This window comes from Carettochelys insculpta, chromosome 11 (assembly GCF_033958435.1).
Source record: "Carettochelys insculpta isolate YL-2023 chromosome 11, ASM3395843v1, whole genome shotgun sequence".
NCBI lineage: Eukaryota > Metazoa > Chordata > Testudines > Carettochelyidae > Carettochelys > Carettochelys insculpta.
The window spans coordinates 18,305,458-18,323,364 of record NC_134147.1 but is presented as its reverse complement, the minus strand read 5'-3'; the positions used below and the strand labels follow the sequence as shown (position 1 = coordinate 18,323,364).

Sequence of the window (17,907 nt, the reverse complement as noted above, 5' to 3'; positions counted from 1 at the left end):
CGACACATCCCAGGGCTCTAAATACACATCACTGCAATTTACCAATTGCATTTACCAGTTTGAAGCTTTATTGGCAACAATAACAACAAAAATCAACATTGCTTAGCTAAGAGAGCCTGTTTAGGAAACAGCATTCATCTGAAGTCCCAGCTCCTGTCCACACACCCCTGTGGACACCGCTGTTAATTGTGTTGTGTACTGTGATGGCATCTTGCGTCCCAGTGGACATGGAGCTGGAGATGAGGAATGGAAGCACTTTCCATGGTCTTAAGGATAAAAGGTGTGTTTTAGATACGCTAAAATTCTGGTACAGACAAAGTGATTGTAGGTTTAACATGGGTTTACCTTCGCAAGCTAATGAGTTAAAACTGCAGCTCGCCTGCTCTGCACCATGCTTTCAACGTGTGAACAGGGTTAGTTAAGGGATATGGGCTAACACCTGTTAAAGTCACACCTTGTTCCCTAAGAAAGGTTCCTGCTGGAACCTATGTAGTGATTTAACCTGCATCTGTGCTAAACAGACCCTGCCGAATGCCCACTGCATACCCATAATGCTCCAGGATTCAGAAAGCATCGTCCCTGCCATGCTGGGAGCTGTAAGTCTGTGAGGGTTTTCCACCTGTTCGGCTGTCATTAGAAGAATAAAGGGGTGATGACACTGAGCTCTTCAACACACCCCAGAGATATGTTAAATCTCCCAATGCCTTTACTGCAAAATGGGCAAAGGAGAATTGCAGTACAGGCAGGGGCAGGACTGTGGCCATCTGTGCCCCAGTTTCAACCACTAACCCCCTTCTCCTGGAGCTGGAAACCAGTCAGCTCCTCTTTTCTGATCCATGAGGCCCCACTCCCAAAACCAGGAATACAACTGAACCCGCACCCCTTCAAACCACTAGACCCTACTTCCTGCCCCCATTCTAACTACTAAACTCTATTCCCAGAACTAGGAGTCAAACCCAAATGCCTTGACTTTTACTCCAGGCTGTGCTTATAGCCTTGGGAAACAGGTTCACAGCTGAAGATGACAGGGCATTGCTGCATGTGATTGCATTAAGCATCACAGGTGGGTGCCAACCACATGGCTTATGGAACAGCTTTTAAAGCCGCGCAGGTAGGTTCCTATGCCGGGAAGAGCTGGACACAGCATGACCTGTGTTGTTAGGCACAGCTGCTTTGGATGAAGGAAAGGAGGGGCATTCCTGTGAAAGGAGGGGCAGGCACAAAACAGGTGACCCCTTCCATTCCACCGCTTAGAGTTGCATTGGTGGAGTGCAGCCAGTCCCCCAGGTCCTGCAAACTGCAATGGCAAAGCAGTGAGACCTCCCTGAGATTCAGGAATGCTAGTGCCTGGAGCGGCCTAAGAACAGATGGTGACAGAGTCACCAAGGGATTACCCTGCAGCCCTAGAACCTGCAGGGAAAGCAGGTCCCGGAACAGCCCATCAGGGAGCATGGCCAGGAGGTTTCCAGAAAGCTCCAGAGTCTGGAGAGACACCAGCCCCTGGAAGAGGCCCTCAGGCAAGATTTGGAGGTTGTTTTTACTGAGATTCAAGACCATCAGCTTGTCTAGATGGTGAAAAATATCCATGCAGCCTCCTGCATTCCAGATGGTGTTCAGAGAGTTCTGGGAAAGGTCCACCACCCTGAGTTGGCTTTGTCTGGATGTGGCTCTGTCCTGGTGCTCAGAGCACACAGAGAGCAGGTTCTGTGATAGGTTCAGAAACTGCAGGGCAGGGATGCCCCTCAGCTCATTCCAGAGCCCCCTGAGGTCTTGTATGCGGTTGGAAGACAAGTCAAGGAAGGTCAGGTTTGTGGAAAGCTTCCCAATCCCCCAGGCGTGCTTGATCCTGTTCTGACCCAGCAGCAGGCGCTGCAGGGCAGGGAGCTGCCCCGGAGGCACACGTGAAAGGGCGTTGTCCTGCATATCCAGCATCCGCAGAGTCCTCAGTCCCTGCAAGGCATTGTGCTGGATGGCCCCGATGTGGTTGGACTTGAGGTTGAGGTGCAGCAGTGGGGAGTGGGTCAGGCTCTGGAGAACCTCCGTGTTCAGCTGCCCCAGCAGATTGTGGGATAGATCCAGGGTCCAGAGGTGTTGCAGCCCAGCAAAGGCCCCCGCATGGATTTCGTGGATCTGATTCGATGCCAGGCGCAACACTCTGAGCTCAGGGAGACCTGAGAAGACTAAAGAGCCCAGCTTGGAGAGAAAGCCATGAGACATGTCAAAGGAGAGGACCCCACTATGGCTGAGCCCTGAGAAGGTGGTGGCAGAAAGTCCACGCAGGTTATTGAACCCAAAACCTCTCCCAATAGCCCCTGAATGCTGCAACTTCAAATGCCGTACCTGGGCATTCCCCATGACCTTAAAGAAACGTTCAGCACTACCCACATCCCATGGGTTGGAAGACACATCCAGGGTTTCCACGGTGATGTTGTGGAAGGGACTGGGGCAGGAGTGGCTGTACCAAGGGTCCCGATAAGACAGCTGGTTGGATGAGAGATCTAGGAGGGACAGGTGTCTTCCCCGAAGGTGGGTCAGATCCTCCCCACAGATTGCCTTGATCCTGTTGAGCCGGAGATGAAGGGAATCCAGCAGCCTCAAGCCTTGGAAAGAGGAATCGGGTCTCAGCCTCTTTATTTGGTTCCCTGTGAGATCCAGCCTTCTGAGAGACACCAAATCCTGGAAATAGCTGCCCTCCAGCACACCCTCCTCAAGGCCATTGGCATCCAGCAGGAGCACCTCAAGCTGCCATAAGCCAGCCAGAGCTGTGCGTTGGAGGCTCAGCTTCTTGTTGCCCCCGAGGTCCAGGAATGTGATGTTGGCCACCTTCTCAAAGGCTCTTTCTCCAATGGAGAGCGTTCCCCCCAGCTGACACCCCAGAGACAGCTTCCTCAGCCTCTCCAGCCTGGGGAAGGAGGAGGCTGAGATATTGGAGAGGAGGTTGAAATTCAGCAGGAGGATCTGGCTGGCTGGATCAATTTCTGGCACCAATTCATGGCGCTGAGCTTGGCAGTTGGAGACCACTGTAGATTGAATCCTGGAGACGTGACAGCTCCGAATATCTGCCAGGGCAGGACTGGAGCTCAGCGACCAGAGCACCAGGAGGCAAAGGTGTGTGAGCATGGTGGAACCTGCTGAAGAGTGAGAACAGCGTTACTCCACAGTGGCCACTCGTGTAAGGGGACACTTACACTGTGCTTCCTAGTGGTGCTAAGTGCAGGTGAAACTCGTGCCCATTCTGTTGCCCACACTAGCCCTTTCCCTTGATGTCTGCGAGATATACAGTGGTGACGAGGCTGCTACAGGCATAATAAAGCTGTCGCTCTTGGAGGCCCCTGCTTGAGATCCCATAGTACCAACACCCCACCCAGGGGACAGGTGTTATACAGACATGGCAAGAAATCTGGAAGGGGACTGGCCTATGGCTGTTGATTTTAGCTGGCAGGTACTCAGACACCATTGTGTGATGGGCTGCAAGATAGAAACCACAGAGGCTTCTGCCTCTGCCTGGGACGACAAGAAGAATCTCTGTACATCAGAGCTGGTAAGGCCTCTGTGGCAAAACCTTTTCTTCTTTCCTGACAAAACGTGGCTTTTTGTCCAAAACTGAGTGTTTTGCGGAGAATTTTCACTTCACAGAAAAAATGCCATTGTCCTGATACTCTGGAAACTGAAAAATGTTCCACTAAAATAATATTGGTTTGAGTAAAAGTTGTTCGTCTTTTGGTTAAAAAAACCCAGCTTTTCCTCTTCCATTTTTTTTTTGAGGGGGGTTACTAATTTGAGGGTTTTAAAAACAATATATTTAATGGGAAACTAAACAAAAACGCCCCAGCCACTTTTTGGTTTAATTTTTACCTCAAAGAAACAAGAACTTCCCACAGGAATATTAAAACAATATAGTAAAGATAATGGGCATTTTCTGAGCAGCTCTGCCTCTAGCTTGCGGAACCTGGGCTTGTATCAAATATGGAGCTAGAGGCTCGTCCCGGGGGCTATGGGCTGGCTAGTAACTGGACTTTTGGTGGGCTGGAACAGATCTCCTGGGAGGTGTCCATACAGCAGTGGGCATAATGGGGCCCTGGGCCATGACTGGTGCTCCTAGGTCCTAGTTTGATACAGAAAATTAGGATGGAAGGGGGCATCTGTCTGGAAGCCCTGCACTGAGCAGGTTGAGGGGCACAAGGTCTCAATCTGGGGGTCATCACACGCAGGTGACTTTTCTTTCTTTCCCATAGCGCTAGATGGGCAGGAATGTAGGGGTCCCTGGCTGGGAGGACCTGAGGAGACATTGGTTCGCAGTGTCTGTTGAATGCGACAGCTGTACGGTGCAGGCACAAGTCAAGCCAGGAGGCTGTCAGGAGTAGCTGAGCGTGCCCTTTCCTCCCTCCTATACTGGCTGCCTCAGGAATTGGGTGCAGGGCAATGTGCGGTTGAGGGAATGGGGAACCCACTGGCTTCCCTCTACTGGGCAGTGACTGCAACTGCCCAGTAGCTCATGAGAAATGAGTGTGATGGGGCTCAGCCCAGCACTCAGGTCCCAGGCGCCCATTGCTGGCGGTAACTGGCCCCTTCATTGCAGCAGGAGGCCCCAGGGACAGAGCTCCCCTGCGGTAGCCATACTCACAAGGCAGCACCCAGGCTTGCAGGCACCCTGCTGTCTCCTCCTGTGCACTCCCCTCCCACCCAGCACCTCCCCCACCCCTGCCAGCCCCTCTACTCACCCGGACGGAGAGAGGACTCGTTCTGGAGGCACCCTGCAGCAGTCGCATGCACCACCTGCACCCTTTGCCAGCCACCGCCTGCTCTGGCTTTATTTATGCCTGCACTGCGGAAGATGACAGCTGCTTCCAGAGGCTCTGGCCCCACCTTGTCTGCTGTTTACACAGTGGGACTCACTTCAGGAACTTGCAAAATGGGAAGTTGGGGGAAATTCCCCTCCGGCCCCCTCCCGCAGTTACTGCTTCCTTTGCTGTGAACGGTCGCTAGTCACCCTAGCAAGCTGGCGCGAGTGGCCTTGCGTCGTCTTGAGCCCATGAGCCACAGCCTGATGTGCAGACCTCTTGCTTTAACCACTAGACGTTGCTACCACCCACAGCTGGAATGGAACCCAGGGTTCCTGACGCCCAGCGTCCTGTTTATACCAGTAAATGCAAGAGAGGGTGCCAATTTGGAGTGGGACTCGGGAGATCTCAGGGTGCTTCACACCAAAACGTCCATGTACAGGTCTGGCCCTTGAGACAGCTTCCTTCTTCAGTCCTGTTGGTCTCTGACCAGCTTCAAGCCTGACAAGTGAGGCTGACAATCACTGGGTCGCTGCTGGCTTGGACACCCTGTGTGAATGTGGACAGATCACTGAACTGTGCCGGGCCTCAGTTTCCCCATCTGTGAAATGGAGAGAATATTTGTGCGTCTGCCTTGTCTGTTGACACTGTCCTGGGGCAAGGGCTGACTCTCACTGTGGGGCTGCAGCAGTCAGCACAATGGGGGTCCCAATCTCAGTCAGGGTCATTGCAGTGCCTGCACAACAGGACTCTGATCTCAGTCAGGGTTGGTGCAACAAGCCATACAAGGGGGCTCTGATCTCGGTTGAGATCGGTGCAGTGCACCATAAAACAGAGCGCTGATCTTGGTTAGGGTCGGTGCAGCGCGCCATACAACGGGGCTCTGAGCTTGGTCAGGGTCGGTGCAGTGCACCATACGACGGGATTATGATCTCAGTTGGGGTGCGTGCAGTGCCTGGCCCTGATCTCAGTTGGGGTCCCAGTAGCACACTGTGTGACGGGGCTCTGATTTCAGTCCAGGTCCATTCACTGACTGGCACAATGGGACCCTAATATTAGAGAAAGGCCGTGCAGCACCTGGCTCAATGCACCTCTGATCTCAGCCTGCGTCCATGCTGCTACTGTAATTCCAATGGTAAATGCCACTCCAACTTTGAAATGGTGCCTGTGGGTCCTTGCCAGGCCCACACTTTGGCAGTGTGTTTGTAGGGAGCAAAAGGAGACAAGGCCACAGCTCGAACTGTTCTGTGATGACAACTGACATCTCAGCTGTGCCAGAAAAGGGCCTGGCCAGGCTGAACCAGCCTCCCACAGCACCGCCTCCTAGATCTGGTATTTTCCCAGGTTGTGATTTACCTCATTGTCAGAGCATGTTCACTTGCCCAACCCTGGAATCCCCCACCCCCTTTGGGTGGCCATGGAGAGCACAAGGTGTTCTACTCCCTGCACACAATGTGTCGCAGGACCCCGGATAACCCCAGGGTGCTATGCAGCATTACTCAACTGTGGCCCTTTTGTCACGGCCTGGGCTAGTGCCAAGTCATGGGGCACGTGTGGTCCTCTGAAGCAAACAGTTGGTTTGTTACGAAATCAACGTCCTTCGGTCTGCAGAGGGGCCGAGCATCCAGGATGCAGGAAGAACCACGCCGTCGTGGAAAGGAACCTTTCTATGCCAGAGGCGCTCGCTGCCCTGTGAATAGGTAGCAGACAAAGAGCCAACTCCTAGACAGCTGTGAGCTGGTCACACTTAAGAGTTACGGCTGGTCAGGATTTAGGTGCGAGACCAGGCAGAGGGGTTGCAGGGGGTGACGTAGGTTGCAGTGAAAATCCTCTCGCCCAATCAGAGCAGACACCATGCATCGATAGGAGCTGCTGTGGTCCAGGAGAGGGGTGAAGGCTCAGTAGGGGGCACTCCTCTCAGAGTCTGTGCTGGTACTCCTGGGGTGAAATCCCTGCAGGGTGATCTGACACCTGCTGCTCTGCTGTAGTCCTGCGGGACACCCAGTGCTGTGGCTCTAACCCCGTGTGCAGATTAAAACCACTCTTCCCGATTATACCCATAAGTGGGATTGGTTTGTCATTGGTTTGGCAGCAGTACACCACTCAAAATTTTGAGTAGTAAACGGACTGGAAGTACCCCGGGCACTTCGAAGTACCGACGGGTGAGCCGCGGCTAGACGCGAGCCAGCACTTCGAAGTTTAACGCGGGGGAGAATTAGCTCAATGAAGTGCTGCATATGCAGTGCAGTGCTTCATTAATAATCTCCCGGCACCCTACTTACCAGCCTCCCTTCGAAGTAAGCAGCTAGCACAGACAGGCCCTTAGTGATGGTAGTACCTGTGCCGACAGGAGTTCTTCTGTTGGCACAGTTAATCCACCTCTCGGAGAGGCGGCAGCTAGGCCAATGGAAGAATGCTTCCACCTCTGATCTACACCAGAGGCGAGGTAAGCACAGCTGCATCTCTCCCCACACAGTTACGCAGATCAGCTCCCAGCCTAGCTCAGCCCTTTGCTGTCTTTTTGAAAGATATGACAAACCAATCCCACTTATTGGTGTTATCGGCCCGAGGCAGTAAACCTATGGCCTGGGTGCATGCACTGTGCACCGAACAGAGGGACACTCCCTGCCACCCCCCCAACATGAACTAAGGTTGGATACCCTGAGCAAAGCCACCCAGAACCTCCTTGCACAATCACGGCCCCTGGGAGAAATTCCTCCCAACCCCCGGCTCCTACTCTGGAGGAGGAGAATAGGGGTTCCTGTGATTTCAGGGCAGGTTCGCTGTGGGCATTTTCACTCGTGTGTGGCAGCCCTACTCTGGGAAGCATCTCCCTTCCTGCCGAATTAGGATGAAGAGAAAGAAAGGAAAGCATAGGGGCGTGACTCAGTGGGGACGAGAGATGGATGATACAAAGGAGGTTGGAGTGTTTAATGCCATTTTTGCTTCAGTCTTCACTAAGAAGGTCAGTTGGGACCAGATACTTTACTCCAGATACTCTGGAGGACAGGACTGGAACTCAAAGTGACCTTGGATAAATAGGAGAATTACTCTGAAATGAACAGGATGAAAGTCAATACAAACCAATTGCAAAGCACTACCCTGGGGAAGGAAAAATCCAACGCACAGGTACAAAACAGGGCATAGCTGGCTAGGCCGCAGGACTGCAGAAAAGGAACCGGAGAGTGATCTAAGGGAGCTCAAGTTGAATATGATTCAGTGCTGCGATGCTGTTGCGACTCTGGGCTGTAGTAACGGGAGTGTGGTAGGTAAACACAGGATGAAACTGCTGGGCCCTGCTTGGCACTGCTGAGCCTGAACCAGAGACCTGTGTTGTTTTGGGCCCCACGCTTACATGCAAAATGTCATTCTAAAGACCAGTTATTCTGCACATCACAGAGAACAGGACAAGAAGTACAGGGATTACAGGGCAGCCAGGGAGATTCAGGTGAGATAATAGGGAGAAAAAAATCTAAGCCAAATTACAGGCTAGGACTAGAAGAGGTTACACAGGGAGCAGGGCAGACTCTCCCTTACCGGAGGTTTCTCAGAACATGTTAGACACCTGGCAGGCAGGGGCAAGGTCCTTATGGTCCTGTCGGGAACGGACCAGATTACCTCACGATCCCATCCAGCCCTACGCTGCTACAATTCTGCAACCACCACAAGACAAGAGAGAGAGACGGAAGGGGAGAAGGGATGCTATGGAGAAATGTAAGAGGCTGTTGTTCATGGCAGCTCAAAAAGGCAAAAGCTCTCAAGTAAGGAGAGGAGGAGGCCAGTGCTGGATGTGTGGGGAACTTCAGAGAAGCGAGGAGGTAGACCCGGGTATCCAGCCTCTGAATGTTCACAAAGCACCAGGGAAGCTGTACACAACAGGGGGCCTCAGAGATGAGGCCAGCAGAGGGGAGCCAACCCCAGAGCTTGCGATGAACAGCAGAGACTTGATCAGATCACGGTGTGGTTTATTCAGCACGTTCCCCTTGTGGCCCAACAAATCCAGGCTAGCAGCAATGGGCATGTTCACAGGGCACCTCCCCCGATGTGTTCACAAGCCATTCTCTGCCACGCTCTCAGGCAGCCCTCACACCATCTAGTGGGGGAAACACCCAGTGGAACAGAAGAGTCTGAGGGACACAAGCGTCCACTCCCTGCAGAGGAGTACGCTGGCATCTGCCTCGAGGCTGGGCTGACTCCCTTCACATCAGCCCCTCTCACAGATGACCTCAATGACACTCTGCTCCATGGGCACAGGGTCCAGGCAGCGGTGGGCCGTGCTGCCCACAATTTCATCAAGCAGGAAGTGCACCAGGTTCTCATCAGAGACAAAGCGCCACAGGTAGAGCTGGAGGTAGTAGCAGTCCACCTGGATCTGCTGCAGGCCATAGCGCCCAAAGGTCCGCAGCCGCACGCACTCCAGGAAGGTCTTAAGGCTGATCTTGATGATGCCAGTCAGGACAGAGACCTGGGGGATAGGCAGGGAGGTCAGTCAAGCACTGCCCGCTATCCATGTGGAGGACACAGGGGGAAGAATGACTTCCAGGGCACCGTACGGGTGCGTCTACATTAGGAACTAATTCAAAGTTAACTTCAAAGTTAGGCACTACATCGAAGTAGCCAGCAGAGAGTCCACACACATTCTCCCTTACTTTGAAGTTAACTTTGAATAGGGAGCCCAACTTCGAAGCCGTTACTCCGTTCCCGGGAACGGAGTAGTGCCCAACTTCAACGTAGGGTGTGTGTCGATGCTCAGCTTCAAAGTGGCTTACTGTGAAGTTGTACCTCAAAGAAAGCAACTCTGAAGTTATTTTTATAGTGCAGACACAGCCTATGTGGCAGAAGTCTCTTGTGGAGGAACGAAGCCAGATCTGGGCTGCACCCCCCGCCAGAGGGCAGAGAGGTCAGTGGGAGGTAGGGAACAGGGAAGTGAGAGTGTCTGGGGAGTGGATGTGTGATAGCTTAGGAGGGAGGGGTCCCCAGAGGACAGGGGAGGTGTGTGAGCAGCTCTGTTCCTCCTCTAATGCGTTGGTGGTGGCAGCGTCACTGAAGATTAGTACATCCTAAGGCCAGAGGAGACCAGTGCGATCAGATGGAGTGAGTGCTGGGGGGCTGTGTTCCTGCTCTGATGCCCTGGGGCCGGGGGAGCTGGAGGACTGGCTGGATTTGGGGGCTCTGACCTGTGCGAGATTCTGCTCACCTTGTTGAACTCCACAGGGCTGAAGATGTCGATGCGCTCTGAGAACAGCTTCTGAATGTTACTCAGGAGGTTAGTGTCCAGGGGGGCACTGCCAGAGGGAAAGCAGAGACAAGTGGTTACACACACTGGCAGCACAGCAGGGAACGGGATCTGGGCAGGCCTCCTCACCAGAGGTTGCATCTGCAGTAAAACCCTGGGTCAAAGCCCACTCCTCTGGAATGGAGCAGTAGAAGGCCTACCTGCCCTGGTGCAGGCTGCTCACCCTAAAATGTAGCTGGAAGGGCAACCCCCCCATTGCGACTCTGCCTGAGCCCCTCAGTTCCCACCCGCAGCCCACTGCTACCCCAGGCCCTTCCTGTGCCCCTCAATCCTGACCCGCACCCCCTGACCTGGGCGTGTAGCTGGGGGCGTAGCGGCTCTGCTGCCGGGAGCTGCTGTACACAGAGAAGGTCCTCTTGCTGGAGTCGCTGCTCTGGGCCTTGCGGACGCCCTCTTCATACAGGAGTCCTACCTGCAAGGGAGGGAGAGAAGCAGCCCAGGTGAATGGGAGGTTCTTGGAATATAGGAAGCCCCAAGTTGTCCTTCCCAGGCTGACCTGCACATCTATGGAGGTGGTGTCTTCCACCACCCTCTTCATGACGGCCCGTACATTGCGCGGCTCAATGGTGTTGACCCAGTCACGCGTCTCCACGCTCTTGCGCAGCATCTGCGAGATGATCAGCCCCTGCACCTTCACGTAGTGGTTGAGTAGCCGCTGGGCTGTCTCACGGGCCTCTGCACACAGGCTGGTGACGGGGGTGATGGGGGAATGGTCCTAGGAGGGAGAACAGCGCGTCAGCGGTGCCGGACAGGGCACTTTCCCCAAGGCCCACTACCTCCACGTGAGGGGCACTCAGAGGACAACCTGCCCCTGCCCTTCCCCGTGTGCCTTGTAGCATCACCAGCTCTGGGTGGGTCACATGCTCCCCTTGTCACTCACCCCACTGCCCCATTGGGTCAGTGTGGGCAGGGGTGCTGTGGGGAACGCCATAGACTTCACCTACACAGCACCCCATCAGGTGGGTGGGGCTGGGGCGTGCAAAATGGCACAGGTTGTTCCCATCTTATCCTGCCCAGTGCCAGCCACACATCACTTCCCCCCCAAGCTGTCCCCACTGCCTGCAGGTGGGGATGGAATCTCAGGCCCACTGAGGGGAAAGGGTGGTCAGAGCAGCTGGCACATGACTGGAAATCCAGAGGTGAGCAGCAGAGCTCAGGGCGTGCACAGCCACCCAGTAGCGCTCCCGCTGCCATCCAGCTCAGCTACAGATATCCCACCCCTTCCCCTGGGATCCCAGCCCCAGAGAACAGCCCCTGGAACTCTGGCGTGGGCTCACAGCCCTCAGAGAAAGATGGTCTCTCCCACCCTGTCCAGGGACTTCTTCCTAGCTCTTGGGGGATTGAGGGGCTTTGAACTGAACATGGCGTCCCAGGCAGAGGACACCCAGAGCCAGCCAGCCAGGGATTCCCCTCCCACCACACTGCAGGACAGGCCACCTCTGGGACTGAGGCCTGGCCCCTCCCCGTTCCCAGGGGTTGTCACCTGCACTAGGAACTGCTCGTCAGTCAGGGTGAGGACGTAGCTGATGGTGGAGGTTTCGTAGTCCAGGCAGAGGCGAGAGAGCAGGAGCAGCAGGGTGGGGGGTGTGGAGCCACCCTTGTCCCCTGTGGTCTCACAGAACTGCCGCGCCGTCTGGCATATGGACTTGATGAAGCTGACGATCAGGCCCTCGCGGACACCCTGGCTGCAAAACTCACCCTGGAAGAAATGGGGGGGAATGGGGTTGGGGTGGGGGGTGTCAGCACTTCCTCTTGCTTCCTGGTAGTGGCTCCATCTGGAGCCAAGCCAGCAATCCTGACAGCATCTCCCCATCCACAGCCGCTCCCCCAGATGCCGACTGCCTGTGGCATTCACCCTGAGGACAGGGCTGCAGGCTGGGACTGAAGCACAATTGTCACAGTGGGGGACCTCCCGGGGGCAGCAGGTTGAGATTAGGTTTAAAAATAGAGACTTAGGATTCAAAGGGCCCCCTAGGTTACTGAGTCCACCCCCACAAGCAACCAGGCCACATCATCCCAGCCATTAACTCTGTGGTGGGCAACGTGCCCCCATGAGCCACACACGGCCTGTCGGGTCCTACGTGTAGCCCACGAGACACTGTTTACACCGTTGCCCACGCACAGGCCGCCAGTTTCTGCTGGTTTCCGGCCGTGTCGATTTTTTCCAACCGGGTTTACTGAAGTGACAGGTGGGTAAGTCAGGCCACGGGAGGTGGGGTACTATGAGAGCCAGGCACTCCCTGTGCATCCAATCAGCGCCTCCCGCAAATTCTAGGTACACAAGAGCAGTCAGCAAAATTACCCTATCGTGGCTATTACAACCTTGTGGCTCATTGAGACTGAGGAGGGCCACTCATGCAGCCCCCTCACTAGCCCATGGCAGTAGTAACTCCACTGTTAAACGAGTTGGGCTGCTTGTCCCCCAACCCCTCCTGCTGGGAGGCTGTTCCAGACCCTTCCTCCTCCGGTGGGTAGAAATATCCTCACTTCCAGCCTCGGCTGAATCCTGGACACTTTATCCCCACCTGGTCTCCTGCCAACATTGGCCGTTAACTCAAATTTCTTCTCCCTCCCTGGGGTTTGCCCCTCTGCTGTACACACCCTGCAGAGTGACACAAAACAGGCTCTACATGGACTCCATCATTCCAGGAGCCCCCAAAAGCGTGAGGTGCACCTCCCCTCGGGGGGACAGAAGAATGTTGAGGGGAGGGGCAGCAGCAGCATCCAGGCCAGCCCCTAGAAAGCACCACCTCTCTGCCCCCACCTCTCCTCCTGCCTTGTCCACAGCCACATCCCCAGCTCCCAGCTCTGTGCCTGATCCTGGCCTCAGCCTGGCTCCACTCTTGGTCACGTGTCCAGCTCCCAGCCAGCCAGCGCCGATACTACACCACCCCACCACCCCCCGCAGCCTGACTGTGGCTCTGCCCCCAGCCTTGTTCCCCTGGTCCTGCTCCTGGCTCCAGACCCACCTGTGACCTGAGCCTCAGTCCTCTTACCCCGTCCATGTTTCCTCTGCAGCTCAGCCGCAGCCCCACGTGGGGAGGGCACAAAGGTAAGGGAGCCACCCTCCCCCCCGGAAGGTTCCTAGTGAAGGATTCGGTGTTTATGGCCACGTGGCTTAGAGGGCAGAGCGCTGGGACTCCGCAGACCAGATTCTATTCCCAGCTTTGCCTCTGGCCTGCTGGGCGACCTTCGGCAAATCATTTTCCTCCCTGTGCCAGTGTGTATCTATGGGGCCGTATCCATACCTATGCCACAGCATCTAAGTGCCTCACAATCTTTAACATCACTATCCTCACAACACCCCTACGCCACAGGCCAGTCCTATTATCCCCCTTATACAGGTGGGAAAACCGAGGCACCAGCAAAGTGACTTGCCTAAGGTCACCGAGGAAGCCTACAGCAGAACAGGAAACTGAACATATCTCCCAAGACTAGTGCCTGAACCACTGGACCATCCTTTGGGGTTTCCCCATCTCGACTAATGCAGCTGAGGCTAGTGGCCTCCATTATATAAAGCATTGCAGATGTCCTGGTGAAAAGGGGTAGAAGAACCTGGGATCGTCAAGCGGCATTGGAACAGCTGGAGGAGCGACTGAATATACCCGATTCTCAACCTCTAACTTCACAGTCTCCCCGTCCTCAGCTGTATCACCTTGAAGTAGGGCTTGTTGGAAAAGGTGATGTCCTTTGCTGTGAAGAGGTGGACGTAGGTGAGCACTGACTTGATCTGATTAAGGACAGAGGCCGAAATGGTGCCCAGCAGCTCAGCCAGGTTGGGGGTCTCCTTGCCCGCCAGGCGCGGAGCAGCCAACGACTGGCGCACATCTGTCAGGCAGTCCTGATAGAAGCTCTGCAGGGCCAACAGGTACTGGCGGATGCGCTCCTTGGCAGCCCGCACCACAATCTCTGTGCCCTCAGCTGCCACGTTGGAGGCCGGCAGCAGCTTGGTCAGAGCTTGGAGGCGCCGGTGGAAGCGGTCCAGGGCACGCACCAGCAGTGAGTTGTCACCAACCCCTTTCTCCAACTGGATGCGCTGCTCCACTAGGGAGAAGTATGTCTCCATAAGGCAGTTGACAAAGGCCACCAGCTTGTCCTGTGCCATGCGGGTGATGTCCTGCACCCCTTCTCGGCTAACAAAGAGCTCCTGGTAGGAGGCAATCACTAGGCACATGTTGCTGACAAAGATGTTGCAGCCCCGGTCAATGAACTCCAGGATATCTGTGAGAGGAGCTCCGCCTGGCTGCCCCAGCTCTGTCTCTAGGGCCTTCAGCTCAGCCTCCAACCGGCAGCGAGCATGGGAAAGGAACTCATCACACAGCTCCTCTGCAGGCTCATCCAGTTGCAGCAGCAGCTCCACGCACTCAGCCAGGTCCTTTGCCCCAGAGCCCCCATCCCTGCCAAGGAAAGGAGAGGGCATTGCAGATGGCAGGGGAGCTGAGACATGGACCCCACCCCCCCCGACTTCTAGTGTATCTGCAGCAGGGTTTAAGGGCTGGTAATGGGAATTAGCAACAGCAGCCAGCTTCTAGACTGGACTCCAGTTCCTTTATCTCAACTGGGGTGATGATCCTGAAACCTAATCATAAATCTCCAGGGTGCTGATTTCCACCCTGCAGTCACTACATGTGATAGGAATGCCGCCTGCTTCTCCCAGCTCTGTCTCTAGGGCCTCCAGCTCAGCCTCCATCCAGCAGCATGCCTGGGACACGAACTCATCACACAGCTCCTTACAAGCCTAAGTGGAGCGAATGGGGACAGCTGGATGACTGAGTCACTCGTTAATCTATCCCCCTTTGGATCAGACCATTGCACCCTCTACCCTGGTGCCCCTCCTGCTGGGGGTCAGACCAATGCAGCTGTCTCACTTCAGTCTTTGTCCACTCCCCCTGCACTGGATCAGATCCAAAGGTCTGTACCTGAATTTCTCCCGTAGCTTCTGTGCCAGGTTGGCCATGATCTGCTGGCAGTCGTCCTGGATGCCCTGGAAGGAGGGCATGTGCTGGTACTGGTGCAGGATCGAACGGGCTTTGCTGTAATAGCGCACTGCCTGTCCGTAGGCCTCCAGCTCCACACACTTGGTGAGGCGTGCAGGCAGCTCAAAGAGAAACTGCAGCTTGCGTAGGAGCGTGTGGACCCCTGGGACCCAGAGAGACCCTGTTAGAAGCAGTGCCAGCATCCCTTGGCATCTCCCCCTGACGCCCTTCTGCAGCTGCTCCAGCAGGAATGGCCTGGAGCCCTTCAGGGACTACCACCAGTGTCCCTCTCATTCTGACCATCCCCGGGTAGAATAAATTTCATTATGTTCACCAAGGCATAGGCAGATGTGAACCACCAATAGCAACACACACCGCCCATCATGGGGGAATGCGGGTGCTCTGCTCATCGGCTGGGCAACACCTGATTCTCTCCTGCGTGGCCGCCCAAGTGCTCAGCTTACAGGGAACACTGCCACCCACCACCCCTATTCTATTATGATTCTCCTGGTCACTGGATAGGTTTCCTGGGCTGCTCTCAGCTCTTCCCCTGGTGGGTCAAAATGCGCCCCATTGATGTCAGCGTCCCTCTCCATCAATTACCATCTTGGCCACACATCAGGGAGACACTGCCCTCCCAGGCTGTGGATAACAGCAGCCACAGCAGTGACCAGGCAGGGGAATGAAACATGCACCTACAGGACTCTCCCTCCCAGACTTCCCTCCGTGCTTCATTTCTAGCCTTGGATGCCCTAGATTTACTCCTGAGTTCTTGCCTCCTGAGAAGGGACTTGGAGTCTTGACCCAGCCAAGGCAGAAGATAGCACTCTCCCAGAATCCTCTCTGCTCTTGAACTTCAGGTAAGATTTAGTGTCTCATCTAACCCACGGGTGAGCAACCTTTTTAGGTCAGGCTCCACTTTTCAATCATGCAATTAGCCAGGCCCTGCCAGCCTGTAGAAGGACCACAGGAAACGGGTGGGACGCTCGAGAAGGGGGTGCCCCAAAATGGGAGGAGTGCTCGAGGGGGGACCCCAGCAGGGGTCTTATCAAGCTGGGAACTTGCTGGCTGCTCCCACTGCTTGACTCAGGGCCCCCATACATTCTGATTGCCCAGCAGCCAGGGTGGGGAGGGAGGTAGGGGGTGTTCCCTTGGTGACAGCAGCAGAGGCCGCCAAGCCGGAGAAAGCTGGCAAGGCAGCAGAAGCCCCGGGAGGTGGGAGGGGAGCAACTGGGCTGTGCCCCCCAACTTTGCACATACCTAATCTAGTTTGACATGCATCGCCATGCTATTTCAGCTGCCCTGGATCAAACCAATACACTTATTCACCCCAGTATCTCTCCAACCCCTAATCGGACCCTGGGACCTTGCCAGCTGGCTAAGAGGGCAGTTTGGGGCTAGTACCTGAGAGCTTGGTGATCTGCTCATGCTGGTCCTGCAGAGTGCTGCTGATGCGGGCACTGAACTCTGTGATGACAGCCATGTTCGCAGCCAGGCAATCCATCTCGTCTTCCATCTTCTTGAAGTCATTCTTCATCTTGCGGATTGTGTCTGGGGAGTAAAAGGAGGAAATCAGCCAGGCCCAAAAATGCAGTCCCACTGCTAAAGACACAGGCCTTCATCCCCCACATGTGGAGGACTGGGATCCGGGCAGCCCTGCATGGTACCTGTGGCTGAGATGAACTTGTTGTAGTTCTCATACACCAGGGTTTGCATGTCGCTATCCAGGGCACGGATCTGCTTTACCATGTCAGTCTCACAGTCCATAAGCTGGGCTAGCGAGCACTCCTTTCGCAGCTAGGGAGAGTAACAGTGAGTAAGGGGCACAGCCAGGGACGTCAGCTTTGCCAGTACCCTTCAATCCCCACTGGTTTCCCTGACATCCCTCCACTGGGCTTTACCCTACAGTTCTGCCAGTGCACCATAATCCTAAACTGCAGCCCCCTACAATCCCAAACCTAGACTATGTGCCCTCACCCGGCTATGCTGGTCAACCTCAAGCCTGAGCGCAGCTCCCTGGTCCCCTAGGACTAGCACCAAGTTCTGCCAGTGCCCCTCAAGCCTGACCTGCAGCGTCTACAATCTCAGTCCTGAGCTCCCCCACTCTCCAGCTCGGTTGGCTCCCCTCAGTCATGACCCACAGCCCCCTCATATTGGGGGACGGGTGTGAATGGCGGAAGCTGGAAGAAGGCTCCCCAGGGGAGGCAGACAACAGCCCCTGACGGCTGCGATACTGAGAAGATTTGACAGGATGGGTTCCCTGCGAGACTGGCCATACAGCAGGGCCCTTTGGAGAGAATCCCCGGGGGCAGCCACAGCTGTGACAGGTGGCTGGGAAGGATGTGTGGCGTCCCCCCGGGGGCTACCAGCCCCCCGCCCAGGGGTCTGGGTCACTGATGGGGCAGACCAGGGACAGAAAGGTGGGGGCCCCCTTGGAAGCTGTCGGGAAGGGGGAGGCTCCTCCGGCGGGACGGGACCGGGACAGGGGCCAGCGGGGGGCCCCGGCGGGGTCCTGGGAGGGCCTCGGAACACGGGCATCGAGAGGCTTTGAGGGGGCCCCTGTGCCTGAGCACATCCGGGGTGGGCGAGCACCTTAGTGAGGAACACTTCCGGGTCGAAGTGCGCCCCGTTGATGTCAGTGGGTCCCCCGAGATCCCCCAACGGGGCCAGGCCGCCCCGAGCCTCCCCCGCCGGCTCCGGCAGCCCGTAGTAGAGCTTCAGCATCCCGTGCGGCCGCCGCTTCCCCGCCGGCGGCTCCGAACCGGCCTCGGCCGCGCCAGCCAGGGGACCCCCCTGGGCAGCCGACATCTTCACCCGCCACACCCGCACAGCCGGAGCTCTTGGGGGTGGGCAG

The 17,907-nt window shown here is 55.7% G+C and overlaps 2 protein-coding genes across 2 annotated transcripts; both read right to left on the bottom strand.

The window, feature by feature from the left end:
• Positions 1-45: 45 nt before the first annotated feature.
• Positions 46-5,308, bottom strand: LOC142019058 (toll-like receptor 5). The gene is made up of 2 exons (XM_075005414.1): positions 4,722-5,308; positions 46-3,131 (listed from the first exon to the last, which is right to left on the bottom strand). Exon 2 carries the CDS (start codon positions 3,118-3,120, stop codon positions 1,159-1,161), a length of 1,962 nt encoding a protein of 653 aa, XP_074861515.1. The 5' UTR covers positions 3,121-3,131; positions 4,722-5,308; the 3' UTR covers positions 46-1,158.
• Positions 5,309-8,729: 3,421 nt separating this feature from the next.
• Positions 8,730-17,902, bottom strand: VPS51 (VPS51 subunit of GARP complex). The gene is made up of 10 exons (XM_075005150.1): positions 17,646-17,902; positions 16,721-16,850; positions 16,458-16,604; positions 14,997-15,216; positions 13,733-14,474; positions 11,561-11,776; positions 10,574-10,792; positions 10,368-10,489; positions 9,979-10,066; positions 8,730-9,246 (listed from the first exon to the last, which is right to left on the bottom strand). The coding sequence occupies exons 1-10, from the start codon at positions 17,859-17,861 to the stop codon at positions 8,986-8,988; spliced, it is 2,361 nt and encodes a 786-aa protein (XP_074861251.1). The 5' UTR covers positions 17,862-17,902; the 3' UTR covers positions 8,730-8,985.
• Positions 17,903-17,907: the final 5 nt, after the last annotated feature.

Coding starts and splice junctions, on each gene's coding strand:
- VPS51 (XM_075005150.1), bottom strand. CDS start 17,861: ATGTCGGCTGCCCAGGGGGGTCCCCTGGCTGGCGCGGCCGAGGCCGGT. Junction 16,851..17,645: donor CGGAAGTGTTCCTCACTAAG/GTGCTCGCCCAC, acceptor TACTCTCCCTAG/CTGCGAAAGGAGTGCTCGCT. Junction 15,217..16,457: donor GCAGATCACCAAGCTCTCAG/GTACTAGCCCCA, acceptor TCTGGGTCCCAG/GGGTCCACACGCTCCTACGC.
- LOC142019058 (XM_075005414.1), bottom strand. CDS start 3,120: ATGCTCACACACCTTTGCCTCCTGGTGCTCTGGTCGCTGAGCTCCAGT.